Here is a 21,748-nt window from a genome sequence, read left to right as displayed (position 1 = left end):
GAACAGGTAGACAGTACAGGTAGATATGACAGGTAGACAGGACAGGTAGACAGGACAGGTAGATAGGACAGGTAGATAGGACAGGTAGACAGAACAGGTAGATAGGACAGGTAGATAGGACAGGTAGACAGGACAGGTAGATAGGACAGGTAGACAGGACAGGTATACAGAACAGGTAGATAGGACAGGTAGACAGGACAGGTAGACAGAACAGGTAGATAGGACAGGTAGATAGGACAGGTAGACTGGACAGGTAGATAGGACAGGTAGACAGGACAGGTAGACAGAACAGGTAGATAGGACAGGTAGACAGGACAGGTAGACAGAACAGGTAGATAGGACAGGTAGATAGGACAGGTAGACAGGACAGGTAGATAGGACAGGTAGACAGAACAGGTAGATAGGACAGGTAGACAGGACAGGTATACAGAACAGGTAGATAGGACAGGTAGATAGGACAGGTAGACAGAACAGGTAGATAGGACAGGTAGACAGAACAGGTAGATAGGACAGGTAAATAGGACAGGTAGACAGAACAGGTAGATATGGCAGGTAGATAGGACAGGTAGACAGGACAGGTAGATAGGACAGGTATACAGAACAGGTAGACATGATGGGTAGATAGGACAGGTAGATAGGACAGGTAGACAGGACAGGTAGACCGGACAGGTAGATAGGACAGGTAGGTTCCAGTACTTACAGAAGCTAGTGCTTTCCCCAGGGCTGCTCCAGTCTGTGACCTTCCTGTAGAGTGGTTTCCTGTGGTGTTCTCTGAGCTGGTGGCTGACGGGGTGTGAGATGCAGCATGGTTGTTACGGTGGAAGGTAGACATAGGAGGAAGACCCCTGTTCACCTCTACAGGTGAGACTGAATGGGGAGAATAGTCCTGCGAAACAATAAACAACATACACATGATTTGGCAGCGGACCAGAGTGCATCAGTATGTACAGTACCAGTCAAAAATGTGGACACGCCTATTCATTCAAGGGTTTTTATTTTTTTTGCTATTTTCTACATTGTAGAATAATAGTGAAGACATCAAAATTATGAAATAACATATATGGAATCAAGTAGTAACCGAAAAAAAGTGTTAAACAAATCAAAATATATTTTATGTTAGAAATTCTTCAAAGAAGTCACCCTTTGCCTTGAATTTGCAAAATATATTTGCATTTCAATTAACAGGTGTGTCTTGTTAATTTGTGCAATTTCTTTCCTTCTTAATGCGTTTGAGCCAATCAGTTGTGTTGTGACAAGGTAGGGATGGTATACAGAAGATAGTCCTATTTGGTAAAATACCAAGTCAAATCAAATCAAATTTTATTTGTCACATACACATGGTTAGCAGATTGTTAATGCAAGTGTAGCGAAATGCTTGTGCTTCTAGTTCCGACAATGCAGTAATAACCAACGAGTAATCTAACCTAACAATTCCACAACTACTACCTTATACACACAAGTGTAAAGGGATAAAGAATATGTACATAAAGATATATGAATGAGTGATGGTACAGAACGGCATAGGCAAAATGCAGTAGATGGTATCGAGTACATTATATACATATGAGATGAGTAATGTAGGGTATGTAAACATTATATTAAGTGGCATTGTTTAAAGTGGTTAGTGATACATTTTTTACATCAATTTCCATCAATTTCCATTATTAAATTGAGCTGGAGTTGAGCCAGTATGTTGGCAGCAGCCACTCAATGTTAGTGGTGGCTGTTTAACAGTCTGATGGCCTTGGGATAGAAGCTGTTTTTCAGTCTCTCGGTCCCAGCTTTGATGCACCTGTACTGACCTCACCTTCTGGATGATAGCGGGGTGAACAGGCAGTGGCTCGGGTGGCTGTTGTCCTTGATGATCTTTATGGCCTTCCTGTGACATCAGGTGGTGTAGGTGTCCTGGAAGGCAGGTAGTTTGCCCCCGGTGATGCGTTGTGCAGACCTAACTACCCACTGGAGAGCCTTGCGGTTGTGGGCGGAGCAGTTGCCGTACCAGACGGTGATACAGCCCGACAGGATGCTCTCGATTGTGCATCTGTAGAAGTTTGTGAGTGCTTTTGGTGACAAGCCGAATTTCTTCAGCCTCCTGAGGTTGAAGAGGCGCTGCTGCGCCTTCTTCACAATGCTGTCTGTGTGGGTGGACCAATTCAGTTTGTCCGTGAACTTACTACCCTCTCCACTACTGTCCCGTCGATGTGGATAGGGGCGTGCTCCCTCTGCTGTTTCCTGAAGTCCACAATCATCTCCTTTGTTTTGTTGACATTGAGTGTGAGGTTATTTTCCTGACACCACACTCCGAGGGCCCTCACCTCCTCCCTGTAGGCCGTCTCGTCGTTGTTGGTAATCAAGCCTACCACTGTAGTGTCGTCCGCAAACTTGATGATTGAGTTGGAGGCGTGCCTGGCCACGCAGTCGTGGGTGAACAGGGAGTACAGGAGAGGGCTCAGAACGCACCCTTGTGGGGCCCCAGTGTTGAGGATCAGCGGGGTGGAGATGTTGTTACCTACCCTCACCACCTGAGGGTGGCCCGTCAGGAAGTCCAGTACCCAGTTGCACAGGGCGGGGTCGAGACCCTGGGTCTCGAGCTTGATGACGAGTTTGGAGGGTACTATGGTGTTAAATGCTGAGCTGTAGTTGATGAACAGCATTGGGGTGGGTCTAGGGTGTCAGGTAGGGTGGAGGTGATATGATCCTTGACTAGTCTCTCAAAGCACTTCATGATGACGGAAGTGAGTGCTACGGGGTGGTTGTCGTTTAGCTCAGTTACCTTAGCTTTCTTGGGAACAGGAACAATGGTGGCCCTCTTGAAGTATGTGGGAACAGCAGACTGGGATAAGGATTGATTGAATATGTCTGTAAACACGCCAGCCAGCTGGTCTGCGCATGCTCTGAGGACGCGGCTGAGGATGCCGTCTGGGCCTGCGGCCTTGCGAGAGGGTTAACACGTTTAAATGTTTTACTCACGTCGGCTGCATTGAAGGAGAGTCCGCAGGTTTTGGTAGCGGGCCGTGTCAGTGGCACTGTATTGTCCTCAAAGCGAGCAAAGAAGTTATTTAGTCTGTCTGGGAGCAAGACATCCTGGTCCGCGACAGAGCTGGTTTTCTTTTTGTAACCCGTGATTGACTGTAGACCCTGCCACATACCTCTTGTGTCTGAGCCGTTGAATTGTCTCTATACTGACGCTTAGCTTGTTTGATTGCCTTGTGGAGGGAATAGCTCCACTGTTTGTATTTGGTCATGTTTCCGGTCACCTTGCCCTGGTTAAAAGCAATGGTTCGTGCTTTCAGTGTCTTGCGAATGCTGCCATCAATCCACGGTTTCTGGTTTGGGAATGTTTTAATAGTTGCTGTGGGTACGACATCGCCAATGCACTTTCTAATGAACTCGCTCACCGAATCAGCGTATTCGTCAATGTTGTTGTTGGACGTAATGCGGAACATATCCCAATCCACGTGATCGAAGCAGTCTTGAAGCGTGGAATCAGATTGGTTGGACCAGCGTTGAACAGACCTGAGCGCAGGAGCTTCTTGTTTTAGTTTCTGTCTGTAGGCTGGAAGCAACAAGATGGAGTCGTGGTCAATTTTTCCGAAAGGAGGGCGGGGGAGGGCCTTATATGCGTCGCGGAAGTTAGAATAACAATGATCCAGGGTTTTACCAGCCCTGGTTGCGCAATCGATTTGCTGATAGAATTTAGGGAGTCTTGTTTTCAGATTAGCCTTGTTAAAATCCCCAGCTACAATGAATGCAGCCTCAGGATATGTGGTTTCCAGTTTACAAAGAGTCAAATAAAGTTTGTTCAGGGCCATCGATGTGTCTGCTTGGGGGGGAATATATACGGCTGTGATTATAATCGAAGAGAATTCCCTTGGTAGATAATGCGGTTGACATTTGATTGTGAGGAATTCTAAGTCAGGTGAACAGAAGGAGTATGTTGTTATGATCACACCACGTCTCGTTAATCATAAGGCATACCCCCCCGCCCCTCTCCTTACCAGAAAGATGCTTGTTTCTGTAGGTGTGATGCATGAAGAAACCAGCTGGCTGCACCGACTCCAATAGTGTCTCTCGAGTGAGCCATGTTTCCGTGAAGCAAAGAACGTTACAGTCTCTGATGTCTCTCTGGAAGGCAACCCTGGCTCGGATTTCATCAACCTTGTTGTCAAGAGACTGGACATTGGCGAGTAGTATGGTAGGGAGTGGTGCTCCGTCTCCGGAGCCTGACCAGAAGACCGCTTTGTCTGCCCCTTTTACAGCGACGTTGTTTAGGTTCGCCGGCTGGGATCCGATCTATTGTCCTGGGTGGAAGGCAAAACACAGGTTCCGCTTTGGGAAAGTCACATTCCTGGTCGCAATGATGGTGAGTTGACGTTGCTCTTATATTCAGTAGTTCCCCCCGACTGTATGTAATGAAATCTAAGATTACCTGGGGTAAGAAATAACATGTAAAAAAACAAAATACTGCATAGTTTCCTAGGAACGCGAAGCGAGGCGGCCATATTATAGCAAGAATAGCTCAAATAAGCAAAGATAAATCCATCCCAGTCCATCATTACTATAAGACATGAAGGTCAGTCAATGCAGAACATTTCAAGTGTAGTCGCAAAAACCATCAAGCGCTATGATGAAACTGGCTCTCATGAGGACCACCACAGCAAAGGAAGACCCAGAGTTAACTCTGCTGCAGACGATAAGTTCATTAGAGTTACCAGCCTCAGAAATTACAGCCCAAATAAATGCTTCACCAGAGTTCAAGAAACAGACACATCTCAACATTAACTGTTCAGAGGAGAATGCGTGAATCAGACCTTCATGGTGGAATTACTGCAAAGAAACCACTACTAAAGGACACCAATAATAAGAAGAGACTTTCTTGGGCCGAGATACACGAGCAATGGACATTAGACCGGTGGAAATCTGTCCTTTGGTGTGATGAGTCCAAATTTGAGATTTTTGGTTCCAACCTCCGTGTCTTAAACACAGAGTAGTTGAAGGGATGATCTCTGCATGTGTGGTTCCCACCGTGAAGCATGGAGGAGGAGGTTTGATGGTGTGTGGTTCCCACCGTGAAGCATGGAGGAGGGGGTGTGATGGTGTGTGGTTCCCACCATGAAGCATGGAGGAGGAGGTGTGATGGTGTGTGGTTCCCACCATGAAGCATGGAGGAGGAGGTTTGATGGTGTGGGGGTGCTTTGCTGATGACACTTTCTGTGAAATTATTTAGAATTCAAGGCACACTTAACCAGCATGGCTACCACAGCATTCTGCAGCGATACGCCATCCCATCTGGTTTGCGCTTAGTGGGACTATCATTTGTTTTTCAAAAGGGCAATGACCCAACACACCTCCAGGCTGAGTAAGGGCTATTTGACCAAGAAGGAGAGTGATGGAGTTCTGCAACCCTTTTGACTGGTACTGTACATGTGCTGGGTTAGTATCTACATCTGTGTGAGCCCATCAAAATAAAACTATAAGTAGAACATGATTTATTTAAAACTCTTTGTGTGAGTAAAGTCAAGTATAGTCAGTTCTTTACCAGGTGATTATGTGCTGGTTGCATGTTGTTGTAGCTTCCTGATTGGTGAGCTGAGGCCCCTCCCACCATTCCTCCATAGCCAGGCTGGTTCATTCCATTGGAGTTCCACATGTCAGGTGAACTGTTGTTCCCCTGTCGCTCACTGAAAAAGGTTCCCGTGAACACTTTGCCTGGAGCTTTGGATGAGGGATGTGAGGATGAGTCAGGGTTGAGGAGGTCGTCATGATTTGGAGATTGAGTATAGACCTGAGAAGAACAAAGGGGGGAACAGCTAAATGAAAGATTGTGATGAACTAAACGTCTATAACACTGAAATAATGACTTCGTAAAGTTACTCTTCCTAGTCACTGGAACAGATGTCAGTGGCATAGTAGAAACCAGAGACCAAAAGTATGTATATAAACACATATTTATTTAACCAGGCAAGTCAGTTAGGAACAAATTCTTATTTTCAATGACGGCCTACGAGGGAACAGTGGGTTAAACTGCCTTGTTCAGGGGCAGAACGACAGATTTTTTACATTGTCAGCTCAGGGATTCGATCTAGCAACTTTTCAGTTACTAGTCCCAACGCTCTAACCACTAGGCTACCTGCCGCCCACATACAGTATGTGAATATATACAGTATAGTCTATATGAATACTTGTGAACATATACAGAATAGCCTATATGTGAATACAGTATATACAGTATTGCCTATATGTGAATATATACAGTATAGCCTATATGAATACATATGTAAATATATGTCTATGGATCAACGCAATACCAGAACTGTGAACTGAAGCTACAGTATACTACAGTATACTCATTATAATACAGGATACTATGGTATACAACCGTATACTACAGCAAAATACAGTACACTAGAGCACAATACAGTACACTACAGTATACTACAGTATACTCATTATAATACAGGATACTATGGTATACAACCATATACTACAGCAAAATACAGTACACTACAGTATACTACAGCATACTACAGTATACTACAGTATACTACAGTACACTACAGTACACTAGAGCACACTACAGTACACTACAGTACACTAGAGCACACTACAGTATACTACAGTATACTCATTATAATACAGTATACTACAGTACACTAGAGCACACTACAGTATACTCATTATAATACAGGATACTACAGTACACTACAGTATACTCATTATAATACAGGATACTATGGTATACAACCGTATACTACAGCAAAATACAGTACACTACAGTATACTACAGTACACTACAGTACACTAGAGCACACTACAGTACACTACAGTACACTACAGTATACTCATTATAATACAGGATACTATGGTATACAACCGTATACTACAGCAAAATACAGTACACTACAGTATACTACAGTACACTACAGTACACTAGAGCATACTACAGCATACTACAGTATAGCACAGAACACTACAGTACACTACAGTATACTCATTATAATACACGATACTATGGTATACAACCGTATACTACAGCAAAATACAGTACACTACAGTATACTACAGAACCCTACAGTATAGCACAGTACACTACATTATACTACAGAACCCTACAGTATAGCACAGTACACTACAGTATACTACAGAACCCTACAGTATAGTACAGTATACTACAGTATACTCATTATAATACAGGATACTATAGTATACAACCGTATACTACAGCAAAATACAGTACACTAGAGCACACTACAGTACACTACAGTATACTACAGTATACTCATTATAATACAGGATACTATGGTATACAACCGTATACTACAGCAAAATAGGGTACACTAGAGCACACTACAGTACGCTACAGTATACTACAGAACACTACAGTATAGTACAGTACACTACAGTATACTACAGCATACTACACCATACTACAGTACTCCACAATATAATACAGTGAACTTCTGTATAATACAGTACACTACAGTATAATACAGTACACTACAGCACACTACAGTACACTACAGTACAGAACCATACATTACAGTATACACCAGAACACTACAGTATACTACAGCATACTATAGCATTCCACAGTATACTACAGTACAGTATACTACAGTACACTACACTACATTATACTACAGTATACTATAGTACACTAGACTATAATACAGTATAAAACAGTACACTACAGTATAATACAGTATAATACAGTACACTACACTACATTATACTACAGTATACTATAGTACACTACACTATAATACAGTATAAACAGTATAATACAGTATAATACAGTACACTACAGTATAAAACAGTATAGTACCTTACAGTATAATACAGTACACTACAGTATAATACAGTATAAACAGTACACTACAGTATAATAAAGTATAATACAGTACATTACAGTAAAATACAGTACACTACAGTATAATACAGTATACTACCATACACTACACTATAATACAGTATAAAACAGTATAATACAGTACATTACAGTACACTACAGTATAATACAGTACACTACAGTATACTACAGTACACAACAGTATAATACAGTATAATACAGTACACTACAGTATAATACAGTATAATACAGTATAATACAGTTTAATACAGGACACTATAGTATAATGCAGTATAATACAGTATACTAAAGTACACTACAGTATAATACAGTACACTACAGTATAATACAGTATAATACAGTACAGTATAATACAGTATAATACACTACACTACAGTATACTAAAGTACACTACAGTATAATAGAGTACACTACAGTATAATACAGTTTAATACAGGACACTATAGTATAATACAGTATAATACAGTATACTAAAGTACACTACAGTATAATACAGTACACTACAGTATAATACAGTATAATACAGTACAGTATAATACAGTACACTACAGTATAATACAGTATAATACAGTACACTACAGTATACTAAAGTACACTACAGTATAATAGAGTACACTACAGTATAATACAGTTTAATACAGGACACTATAGTATAATACAGTATAATACAGTATACTAAAGTACACTACAGTATAATACAGTACACTACAGTATAATACAGTATAATACAGTACAGTATAATACAGTACACTACAGTATAATACAGTATAATACAGTATACTAAAGTACACTACACTATAATACAGTATAATACAGTACACTACAGTATAATACAGTATAATACAGTACAGTATAATACAGTACACTACAGTATAATACAGTATAATACAGTACACTACAGTATACTAAAATACACTACAGTATAATAGAGTGCACTACAGTATAATACAGTTTAATACAGGACACTATAGTATAATACAGTATAATACAGTATACTAAAGTACACTACAGTATAATACAGTACACTACAGTATAATACAGTATAATACAGTACAGTATAATACAGTACACTACAGTATAATACAGTATAATACAGTACACTACAGTATACTAAAGTACACTACAGTATAATAGAGTACACTACAGTATAATACAGTTTAATACAGGACACTATAGTATAATACAGTATAATACAGTATACTAAAGTACACTACAGTATAATACAGTACACTACAGTATAATACAGTATAATACAGTGCAGTATAATACAGTACACTACAGTATAATAGAGTACACTACAGTATAATACAGTACACTACAGTATAATACAGTTTAATACAGTATACTAAAGTACACTACACTATAATACAGTATAATACAGTACACTACAGTATAATACAGTATAATACAGTATACTACAGTATAATACAGTATAATACAGTACACTACAGTATAATAGAGTACACTACAGTATAATACAGTACATACACTACAGTATAATACAGTATACTATAGTACACTACACTATAATACAGTATAATACAGTACACTACAGTATAATACAGTATACTATAGTACACTACACTATAATACAGTATAATACAGTACACTACAGTATACTAAAGTACACTACAGTATAGTACAGTATAATACAGTATACTATAGTACACTACACTATAATACAGTATAATACAGTACACTACAGTATAATACAGTATAATACAGTACACTACAGTATAATACAGTACATACACTACAGTATAATACAGTATACTATAGTACACTACACTATAATACAGTATAATAGAGTACACTACAGTATAATACAGTATAATACAGTACACTACAGTATAATACAGTATAATACAGTACACTACAGTATAATACAGTATAATACAGTACACTACAGTATAATACAGTATAATACAGTACACTACAGTATACTACAGTATAATACAGTACACTACAGTATAATACAGTACACTACAGTATAATACAGTATACTATAGTACACTACACTATAATACAGTATAATACAGTACACTACAGTATACTATAGTACACTACAGTATACTACAGTATAATACAGTACACTACAGTATACTACAGTATAATATAGTACACTACAGTATAATATAGTACACTACAGTATAATACAGTATAATACAGTACACTACAGTATACTAAAGTACACTACAGTATAGTACAGTATCATACAGTATACTATAGTACACTACAGTATAATACAGTATAATACAGTACACTACAGTATACTACAGAAGTCTAAATAAAAACCAAGCAGTGTGCTGAAAGGAGCAGACTCAGAGCTATTGTGTTAATCCCTAAACTGGGTGATCCATGCACCTCCTCATCCGGATTAAGGGAACAGCATCCCATCCCCATCACCGCCTGCCCGGGAGGGAGGGGGGAGAGAGAGAGAATTCCCTGCTGCCCTAATCGTAATCAGGTTTAGGGCTAGTTTGGAAGATTGGGATAGAAAGAATTTCATTTGGAAAAAGCTGCAGAACAACATTGGATAAATCCTCTTCAGACAGCAGGACCACAACACAAGACCACAACACAAGACCACACCACAAGACCACACCACAAGACCACACCACAGGATCGAACCACAGATCAGACCACAGGATCGGACCACAGGATCGGACCACAGGATCGGACCACAGGATCGGACCACAGGACCGGACCACAGGACCGGACCACAGGATCGGACCACAGGACCTGACCACAGGATCTGACCACAGGATCGGACCACAGGATCTGACCACAGGATCGGACCACAGGACCACACCACAGGATCTGACCACAGGATCGGACCACAGGATCTGACCACAGGATCTGACCACAGGATCGGACCACACCACAGTTGTAATAGAGTATGAGACTTTTGTCTCACCTAGAAAATAACTAAATGTTGAAACAGTGACAGTTTTCTATTTTATTACAATAAAAAATGAGAATGAACTATTGTATCCTCGAAGGAGGTTTCACAAATTAAACACCTACCCACACTGAGAGGTCTGTGCTGCACCTGCACCCCCCATCTCTTTGATCTGATTCAGGAAATTAAAATCAACCTCCCTGAGGAACATCAATGGGGTGTCAGTTACCCCGACAACAGGCACTGTTACCCCGGTGACAAACGCCTGTAAAGCAGACCAGCTCTCTATTTAAAGACCCTCTTGAGCATGCTCACACACACACACACACACACACACACACATGCACACACGCACACACGCACACACGCACACAACACACACACACACACAATGCCCCCCCCATACACACACACAGCTCTAGCCGTGTTTGGCACAAGTTCCATGGTGATAATGGGACCAGGCCAACCACAGGAGCCCCTGCTGTCACTAGCCCTGTCTGAGTCTCCGTGGGTAGCATATGGTGCAGGATACACTAGCCCTGTCTGAGTCTCCGTGGGTAGCATATGGTGCAGGATACACTAGCCCTGTCTGAGTCTCCGTGGGTAGCATATGGTGCAGGATACACTAGCCCTGTCTGAGTCTCCGTGGGTAGCATATGGTGCAGGATACACTAGCCCTGTCTGAGTCTCCGTGGGTAGCATATGGTGCAGGATACACTAGCCCTGTCTGAGTCTCCGTGGGTATGGTGCAGGATACACTAGCCCTGTCTGAGTCTCCGTGGGTAGCATATGGTGCAGGATACACTAGCCCTGTCTGAGTCTCCTGGGTCATATGGTGCAGTCTCCCTGTCTGAGTCTCCGTGGGTAGCATATGGTGCAGGATACACTAGCCCTGTCTGAGTCTCCGTGGGTAGCATATGGTGCAGGATACACTAGCCCTGTCTGAGTCTCCATGGGTAGCATATGGTGCAGGATACACTAGCCCTGTCTGAGTCTCCGTGGGTAGCATATGGTGCAGGATACACTAGCCCTGTCTGAGTCTCCGTGAACGCACCAATTTGTAAGTCGCTCTGGATAAGAGCGTCTGCTAAATGACTTAAATGTAAATGTAAATGTAGCATATGGTGCAGGATACACTAGCCCTGTCTGAGTCTCCGTGGGTAGCATTTGGTGCAGGATACACTAGCCCTGTCTGAGTCTCCGTGGGTAGCATATGGTGCAGGATACACTAGCCCTGTCTGAGTCTCCGTGGGTAGCATATGGTGCAGGATACACTAGCCCTGTCTGAGTCTCCGTGGGTAGCATATGGTGCAGGATACACTAGCCCTGTCTGAGTCTCCGTGGGTAGCATATGGTGCAGGATACACTAGCCCTGTCTGAGTCTCCGTGGGTAGCATATGGTGCAGGATACACTAGCCCTGTCTGAGTCTCCGTGGGTAGCATATGGTGCAGGATACACTAGCCCTGTCTGAGTCTCCGTGGGTAGCATATGGTGCAGGATAAGGCCAATTGTCCTCCTTACTAGGGGACCCATTAATAACACACACACTATGGGACGGAGCAGGAGACCCGTTAATAATGGTCACGCCCCCGCCCCAGCACACCCCCACTGGCCCCCAATAACAACCCCCGAACACACAACTTGGCACACACACATGAACCGTCGCCATGACATTCTCTTTTAGTAGCGCATTGATTTATAAACCGTCAGTCATGTCATCACAAATGATGGGAGACTCTTCACCATGTGTGAAGAACACAACTACAGGAAGATAGAGGTGTAATATACTGCATTTTAACATCACAGTTGTGATACATTAGCATCTCTGACAGCAACACACATTTGACTGATATCATCTCTGATAGCAACAAAAACGTGACTGATAGCATCTCTGATAGCAACAAAAACATGACTGATATCATCTCTGATATCAACAAAAACATGACTGATAGCATCTCTGATATCAACAAAAACATGACTGATAGCATCTCTGATGGAAACAAAAACTTAAATGAAGACATGAAAGACCCCATTTGGCACTCAAAAATGTATAATTTCAAACATTTAGAGGAAGATTTAAATGAGTGCAATATTGACCAACTATTCTAAGGCCTCTACCCTACAGTAACACCCCTTCCAACTTTAGCCACATGCAACCGATTGGCCCCTCTGTGTCTGGTACTAACGTCTGGTTGTAGTTAGTTACTAACGTCTGGTTTTAGTTAGTCTCGAACGTCTGGTTCTAGTTAGTTACCCTCTAAGGTCTGGTTCTAGTTAGTTACCCTCTAACGTCTGGTTCTAGTTAGTCTCTAATGTCTGGTTCTAGTTAGTTAGTCTCTAACGTCTGGTTCTAGTAAGTTACTCTCTAACGTCTGGTTCTAGTTAGTTACCCTCTAACGTCTGGTTCTAGTTAGTCTCTAATGTCTGGTTCTAGTTAGTTAGTCTCTAACGTCTGGTTCTAGTTCGTTACTCTCTAACGTCTGGTTCTAGTTAGTTACTCTCTAACGTCTGGTTCTAGTTAGTTAGTCTCTAACGTCTGGTTCTAGTTAGTTAGTCGCTAACGTCTGGTTCTAGTTAGTTAGTCTCTAACGTCTGGTTCTAGTTAGTTAGTCTCTAACGTCTGGTTCTAGTTAGTTAGTCTCTAACATCTGGTTCTAGTAAGTTACTCTCTAACGTCTGGTTCTAGTTAGTTAGTCTCTAACGTCTGGTTCTAGTTACTTAGTCTCTAACGTCTGGTTCTAGTTAGTTAGTCTCTAACGTCTGGTTCTAGTTAGTTACTCTCTAACGTCTGGTTCTAGTTAGTTACTCTCTAACGTCTGGTTCTAGTTAGTTAGTCTCTAACGTCTGGTTCTAGTTAGTTACTCTCTAATGTCTGGTTCTAGTTAGTTACTCTCTAACGTCTGGTTCTAGTTAGTTACTCTCCAACGTCTGGTTCTAGTTAGTTACTCTCCAACGTCTGGTTCTAGTTAGTTACTCTCTAACGTCTGGTTCTAGTTAGTTACTCTCCAACGTCTGGTTCTAGTTAGTTAGTCTCTAACGTCTGGTTCTAGTTAGTTACTCTCCAACGTCTGGTTCTAGTTAGTTACTCTTTAACGTCTGGATCTAGTTAGTTAGTCTCTAACGTCTGGTTCTAGTTAGTTACTCTTTAACGTCTGGTTCTAGTTAGTTACTCTCTAACGTCTGGTTCTAGTTAGTTAGTCTCTAACGTCTGGTTCTAGTTAGTTACTCTCTAACGTCTGGTTCTAGTTAGTCTCTAACGTCTGGTTCTAGTTAGTTATTCTCCAACGTCTGGTTCTAGTTAGTTACTCTCTAATGTCTGGTTCTAGTTAGTTACTCTTTAACGTCTGGTTCTAGTTAGTTACTCTCTAACGTCTGGTTCTAGTTAGTTACTCTCTAACGTCTGGTTCTAGTTAGTTACTCTCTAACGTCTGGTTCTAGTTAGTCTCTAACGTCTGGTTCTAGTTAGTTAGTCTCTAACATCTGGTTCTAGTAAGTTACTCTCTAACGTCTGGTTCTAGTTAGTTAGTCTCTAACGTCTGGTTCTAGTTAGTTACTCTCTAACGTCTGGTTCTAGTTAGTTACTCTCTAACGTCTGGTTCTAGTTAGTTAGTCTCTAACGTCTGGTTCTAGTTCGTTACTCTCTAACGTCTGGTTCTAGTTAGTTACTCTCTAACGTCTGGTTCTAGTTAGTTACTCTCTAACGTCTGGTTCTAGTTAGTTACTCTCTAACGTCTGGTTCTAGTTAGTTAGTCTCTAACGTCTGGTTCTAGTTCGTTACTCTCTATCGTCTGGTTCTAGTTAGTTACTCTCTAACGTCTGGTTCTAGTTAGTTATTCTCCAACGTCTGGTTCTAGTTAGTTACTCTCTAACGTCTGGTTCTAGTTAGTTACTCTCTAACGTCTGGTTCTAGTTAGTTAGTCTCTAAGGTCTGGTTCTAGTTAGTTACTCTCTAACGTCTGGTTCTAGTTAGTTACTCTCTAACGTCTGGTTCTAGTTAGTTAGTCTCTAAGGTCTGGTTCTAGTTAGTTACTCTCTAAGGTCTGGTTCTAGTTAGTTACTCTCTAACGTCTGGTTCTAGTTAGTTACCCTCTAACGTCTGGTTCTAGTTAGTTACCCTCTAACGTCTGGTTCTAGTTAGTTACTCTCTAACGTCTGGTTCTAGTTAGTTACCCTCTAACGTCTGGTTCTAGTTAGTTACCCTCTAACGTCTGGTTCTAGTTAGTTACTCTCTAACGTCTGGTTCTAGTTAGTTACTCTCTAAGGTCTGGTTCTAGTTAGTTAGTCTCTAAGGTCTGGTTCTAGTTAGTTACTCTCTAAGGTCTGGTTCTAGTTAGTTACTCTCTAACGTCTGGTTCTAGTTAGTTACCCTCTAACGTCTGGTTCTAGTTAGTTACCCTCTAACGTCTGGTTCTAGTTAGTTACTCTCTAAGGTCTGGTTCTAGTTAGTTAGTCTCCCAGTCTTTGATGGTGGTAATGGACAAGGATAGGGACCAGTGTTAAAACACACCACGGTTAAACCAAATAGAGATCTGCAATCTGCTACACATTAGAGAAATGGGAGGCGGTAAATATAGACTGATACGTTATATGTTGTATTCTGAAAGCTGAAAGAGGGACATTTGGTCAATTACATTACATAGTGTAAGTACGTGCTGCAAATGTCATAATCTTCTATCACAATGAAACCACGGAGATTCTGAACTTTTCATTCATTTACACAGACATCACTGACTGAATGGAACACTCAGTCCCAGTTCTAGTGCCATTGAACACACACACACACACACACACACACACACACACACATATATATCCCTTCCAGATACAGCCATAGCTGCATATACCTAACCCCCATGACACATGTTCACTGCAATGACTTTTGATGAGAGGTATATGAAAGGGTTTGTTCTTTTAATGATATAGAATGTTGGACTCCCTGTTGTGATGAATGATATAGAATGTTGGACTCCCTGTAGTGATGAATGTTAGACTCCCTGTAGTGATGAATGATATAGAATGTTGGACTCCCTGTAGTGATGAATGATATAGAATGTTGGACTCCCTGTAGTGATGAATGATATAGAATGTTAGACTCCCTGTAGTGATGAATGATATAGAATGTTGGACTCCCTGTTGTGATGAATGATATAGAATGTTGGACTCCCTGTAGTGATGAATGATATAGAATGTTAGACTCCCTGTAGTGATGAATGATATAGAATGTTGGACTCCCTGTTGTGATGAATGATATAGAATGGTGGACTCCCTGTAGTGATGAATGATATAGAATGTTAGACTCCCTGTAGTGATGAATGATATAGAATGTTAGACTGCCTGTAGTGATGAATGATATAGAATGTTAGACTCCCTGTAGTGATGAATGATATAGAATGTTAGACTCCCTGTAGTGATGAATGATATAGAATGTTAGACTCCCTGTAGTGATGAATGATATAGAATGTTAGACTCCCTGTAGTGATGAATGATATAGAATGTTGGACTCCCTGTAGTGATGAATGATATAGAATGTTAGACTCCCTGTAGTGATGAATGATATAGAATGTTGGACTCCCTGTAGTGATGAATGATATAGAATGTTAGACTGCCTGTAGTGATGAATGATATAGAATGTTGGACTGCCTGTAGTGATGAATGATATAGAATGTTAGACTCCCTATAGTGATGAATGATATAGAATGTTAGACTGCCTGTAGTGATGAATGATATAGAATGTTAGACTCCCTGTAGTGATGAATGATATAGAATGTTGGACTCCCTGTAGTGATGAATGATATAGAATGTTAGACTCCCTGTTGTGATGAATGTTAGACTCCCTGTAGTGATGAATGATATAGAATGTTAGACTCCCTGTAGTGATGAATGATATAGAATGTTAGACTCCCTGTAGTGATGAATGATATAGAATGTTAGACTCCCTGTAGTGATGAATGATATAGAATGTTAGACTCCCTGTAGTGATGAATGATATAGAATGTTGGACTCCCTGTAGTGATGAATGATATAGAATGTTAGACTGCCTGTAGTGATGAATGATATAGAATGTTGGACTGCCTGTAGTGATGAATGATATAGAATGTTAGACTCCCTATAGTGATGAATGACATAGAATGTTAGACTGCCTGTAGTGATGAATGATATAGAATGTTAGACTCCCTGTAGTGATGAATGATATAGAATGTTGGACTCCCTGTAGTGATGAATGATATAGAATGTTAGACTCCCTGTTGTGATGAATGTTAGACTCCCTGTAGTGATGAATGATATAGAATGTTAGACTCCCTGTAGTGATGAATGATATAGAATGTTAGACTCCCTGTAGTGATGAATGATATAGAATGTTAGACTCCCTGTAGTGATGAATGATATAGAATGTTGGACTCCCTGTAGTGATGAATGATATAGAATGTTAGACTCTCTGTAGTGATGAATGATATAGAATGTTGGACTCCCTGTAGTGATGAATGATATAGAATGTTAGACTCCCTGTAGTGATGAATGATATAGAATGTTGGACTCCCTGTAGTGATGAATGATATAGAATGTTGGACTCCCTGTAGTGATGAATGATATAGAATGTTAGACTGCCTGTAGTGATGAATGATATAGAATGTTGGACTCCCTGTAGTGATGAATGATATAGAATGTTAGACTGCCTGTAGTGATGAATGATATAGAATGTTAGACTGCCTGTAGTGATGAATGATATAGAATGTTGGACTCCCTGTAGTGATGAATGATATAGAATGTTGGACTGCCTGTAGTGATGAATGATATAGAATGTTAGACTCCCTATAGTGATGAATGATATAGAATGTTAGACTGCCTGTAGTGATGAATGATATAGAATGTTAGACTCCCTGTAGTGATGAATGATATAGAATGTTGGACTCCCTGTAGTGATGAATGATATAGAATGTTAGACTCCCTGAATGTTAGACTCCCTGTAGTGATGAATGATATAGAATGTTAGACTCCCTGTAGTGATGAATGATATAGAATGTTAGACTCCCTGTAGTGATGAATGATATAGAATGTTAGACTCCCTGTAGTGATGAATGATATAGAATGTTGGACTCCCTGTAGTGATGAATGATATAGAATGTTAGACTCCCTGTAGTGATGAATGATATAGAATGTTGGACTCCCTGTAGTGATGAATGATATAGAATGTTAGACTCCCTGTAGTGATGAATGATATAGAATGTTGGACTGCCTGTAGTGATGAATGATATAGAATGTTAGACTCCCTGTAGTGATGAATGATATAGAATGTTAGACTCCCTGTAGTGATGAATTATATATTATGTTAGACTCCCTGTAGTGATGAATGATATAGAATGTTAGACTCCCTATAGTGATGAATGATATAGAATGTTAGACTCCCTGTTGTGATGAATGATATAGAATGTTAGACTCCCTGTAGTGATGAATTATATATTATGTTAGACTCCCTGTAGTGATGAATGATATAGAATGTTAGACTCCCTGTAGTGATGAATTATATATTATGTTAGACTCCCTGTAGTGATGAATGATATAGAATGTTAGACTCCCTGTTGTGATGAATGATATAGAATGTTAGACTCCCTGTAGTGATGAATGATATAGATTGTTAGACTCCCTGTAGTGATGAATGATATAGATTGTTAGACTCCCTGTAGTGATGAATGATATAGAATGTTAGACTCCCTGTTGTGATGAATGTTATACTCCCTGTAGTGATGAATGATATAGAATGTTGGACTCCCTGTAGTGATGCATGATATAGAATGTTAGACTCCCTGTAGTGATGAATGATATAGAATGTTAGACTCCCTGTTGTGATGAATGATATAGAATGTTAGACTCCCTGTTGTGATGAATGTTAGACTCCCTGTAGTGATGAATGATATAGAATGTTAGACTCCCTGTAGTGATGAATGATATAGAATGTTAGACTCCCTGTAGTGATGAATGATATAGAATGTTGGACTCCCTGTAGTGATGAATGATATAGAATGTTAGACTCCCTGTAGTGATGAATGATATAGAATGTTGGACTCCCTGTAGTGATGAATGATATAGAATGTTAGACTCCCTGTAGTGATGAATGATATAGAATGTTGGACTGCCTGTAGTGATGAATGATATAGAATGTTAGACTCCCTGTAGTGATGAATGATATAGAATGTTAGACTCCCTGTAGTGATGAATTATATATTATGTTAGACTCCCTGTAGTGATGAATGATATAGAATGTTAGACTCCCTATAGTGATGAATGATATAGAATGTTAGACTCCCTGTTGTGATGAATGATATAGAATGTTAGACTCCCTGTAGTGATGAATTATATATTATGTTAGACTCCCTGTAGTGATGAATGATATAGAATGTTAGACTCCCTGTAGTGATGAATTATATATTATGTTAGACTCCCTGTAGTGATGAATGATATAGAATGTTAGACTCCCTGTTGTGATGAATGATATAGAATGTTAGACTCCCTGTAGTGATGAATGATATAGATTGTTAGACTCCCTGTAGTGATGAATGATATAGATTGTTAGACTCCCTGTAGTGATGAATGATATAGAATGTTAGACTCCCTGTTGTGATGAATGTTATACTCCCTGTAGTGATGAATGATATAGAATGTTGGACTCCCTGTAGTGATGCATGATATAGAATGTTAGACTCCCTGTAGTGATGAATGATATAGAATGTTAGACTCCCTGTTGTGATGAATGATATAGAATGTTAGACTCCCTGTTGTGATGAATGTTAGACTCCCTGTAGTGATGAATGATATAGAATGTTAGACTCCCTATAGTGATGAATGATATAGAATGGTAGACTCCCTGTAGTGATGAATGATATAGAATGTTAGACTGCCTGTAGTGATGAATGATATAGAATGTTAGACTCCCTGTAGTGATGAATGATATAGAATGTTAGACTGCCTGTAGTGATGAATGATATAGAATGTTAGACTCCCTGTAGTGATGAATGATATAGAATGTTAGACTGCCTGTAGTGATGAATGATATAGCATGTTAGACTCCCTGTAGTGATGAATGATATAGAATGTTGGACTCCCTGTAGTGATGAATGATATAGAATGTTAGACTCCCTGTAGTGATGAATGATATAGAATGTTAGACTCCCTGTAGTGATGAATGTTAGACTCCCTGTAGTGATGAATGATATAGAATGTTAGACTCGCTGTTGTGATGAATGTTAGACTCCCTGTAGTGATGAATGTTAGACTCCCTGTAGTGATGAAGGATATAGAATGTTAGACTCCCTGTAGTGATGAATGATATAGAATGTTAGACTCCCTGTTGTGATGAATGATATAGAATGTTAGAATCCCTGTTGTGATGAATGTTAGACTCCCTGTAGTGATGAATGTTAGACTCCCTGTAGTGATGAATGTTAGACTCCCTGTAGTGATGAATGTTAGACTCCCTGTAGTGATGAATGTTAGACTCCCTGTAGTGATGAATGTTAGACTCCCTGTTGTGATGAATGTTAGACTCCCTGTTGTGATGAATGTTAGACTCCCTGTAGTGGTTATTAAATTGAAACTGATGAGGGACCTGCAACACTAGTGAACAGAGTATGCTTACTTTGATGTGTCAATTCTGTACTATACCAGAGCATATTATTACACTGATAGTGATACTGTCTGACTTTATTATCCCTGCCTTTTTAGTATATGAGGATAATGTTAATAACAAGTGATAGACACAAATGTTGGACAAACTGAGAAAATAGAGCATGAAGTGTTATAATGTTTTATGTACTTAATAATATGTTACTTCATCAATAGTAGAATATATCAGAGACATACACACCATACACCCTTTCTAAATAGATAATAAACACGCTATACACCCTTTCTAAATAGATAATAAACACGCTATACACCCTTTCTAAATAGATAATAAACACGCTATACACCCTTTCTAAATAGATAATAAACACGCTATACACCCTTTCTAAATAGATAATAAACACGTTATACACCCTTTCTAAATAGATAATAAACACGCTATACACCCTTTCTAAATATATAATAAACACGCTATACACCCTTTCAGTGACGGCAGGTAACCGAAAGGTTGCAAGATCGAATCCCCTGAGCTGACAAGGTAAAAAATTATCTGTCGTTCTGCCCCCTGAACAAGGCAGTTAAACCCAATGTTCCTGGGCCGTCATTGTAAATAAGAATTTGTTCTTAACTGACTTGCCTAGTTAAATAAAGGTAAAAAAAAAGAAAAAAAAAGTAAAAACAATTCTAAGTAGGTAATAAACACACTCACCGATTTGACATTGTAGCAATACATCGGGTTACTGCTGGTGGTCCCTATAGAGGCGGGATAGGGAGCACAGTGCATGATGCTGTTCACGTTCCGTTTCAGGTCAACAGCCCACCAGTAGTTTGTCCGTGGTCCTGTAGTATAGACTCCAGTAGTCAGTAGTGTCTATAGTACAGTCCTGTGAGTCCACAGCTCCTATCTCTGTTCATATGCTCTACTGTCCTCACACACTGCCTCTCTTTACCCTAACCCTGCAGCTCACCCGGCTTACTCTGTCACAGACAATTTATGCAAAAGAGGGTTGGTCCATTCAAGAGATTGGTGTGGGGGTGGTTTAAGGTTTAAGGAGGGATTCTAGGAGGGTTCTAACTTAAACTACCTACATAACCTAGTATGATGTTGGTTTACAACAAGGATTGTTTAACTGAAATCAACTACAGTGTTGATTGGACTGTAATCTAACACAGTGTTGTTTTGGCTGTAATCTAACACAGTGTTGATTTGGCTGTAATCTAACACAGTGTTGTTTTGGCTGTAATCTAACACAGTGTTGATTTGGCTGTAATCTAATACAGTGTTGTTTTGACTGTAATCTAATACAGTGTTGTTTTGGCTGTAATCTAACACAGTGTTGTTTTGGCTGTAATCTAA

At 40.1% G+C, this 21,748-nt stretch overlaps 1 protein-coding gene across 1 annotated transcript in view; it reads right to left on the bottom strand.

Moving 5' to 3' along the window:
• LOC115125279 (transcription factor 12-like) overlaps window positions 1–21,326 on the bottom strand; it is a 34,692-nt gene extending 13,366 nt beyond the window's left edge. Inside the window, exons 1-3 of the mRNA XM_065022115.1 lie at window positions 21,101–21,326; window positions 5,540–5,785; window positions 701–886 (exon numbers count right to left, since the gene is read on the bottom strand). Of these exons, the coding sequence (XP_064878187.1) occupies window positions 701–886; window positions 5,540–5,785; window positions 21,101–21,175 (507 nt within the window). The 5' untranslated portion in view covers window positions 21,176–21,326. The remainder of the gene's footprint in view (window positions 1–700; window positions 887–5,539; window positions 5,786–21,100) is intronic.
• Between the last annotated feature and the right edge of the window lie 422 nt (window positions 21,327–21,748).

This window comes from Oncorhynchus nerka, linkage group LG9a (assembly GCF_034236695.1).
Source record: "Oncorhynchus nerka isolate Pitt River linkage group LG9a, Oner_Uvic_2.0, whole genome shotgun sequence".
NCBI classification, from domain to species: Eukaryota; Metazoa; Chordata; class Actinopteri; order Salmoniformes; family Salmonidae; genus Oncorhynchus; species Oncorhynchus nerka.
The sequence above is the reverse complement of the archived record's forward strand: the minus strand, read 5'-3'. Positions and strand labels throughout refer to the sequence as shown.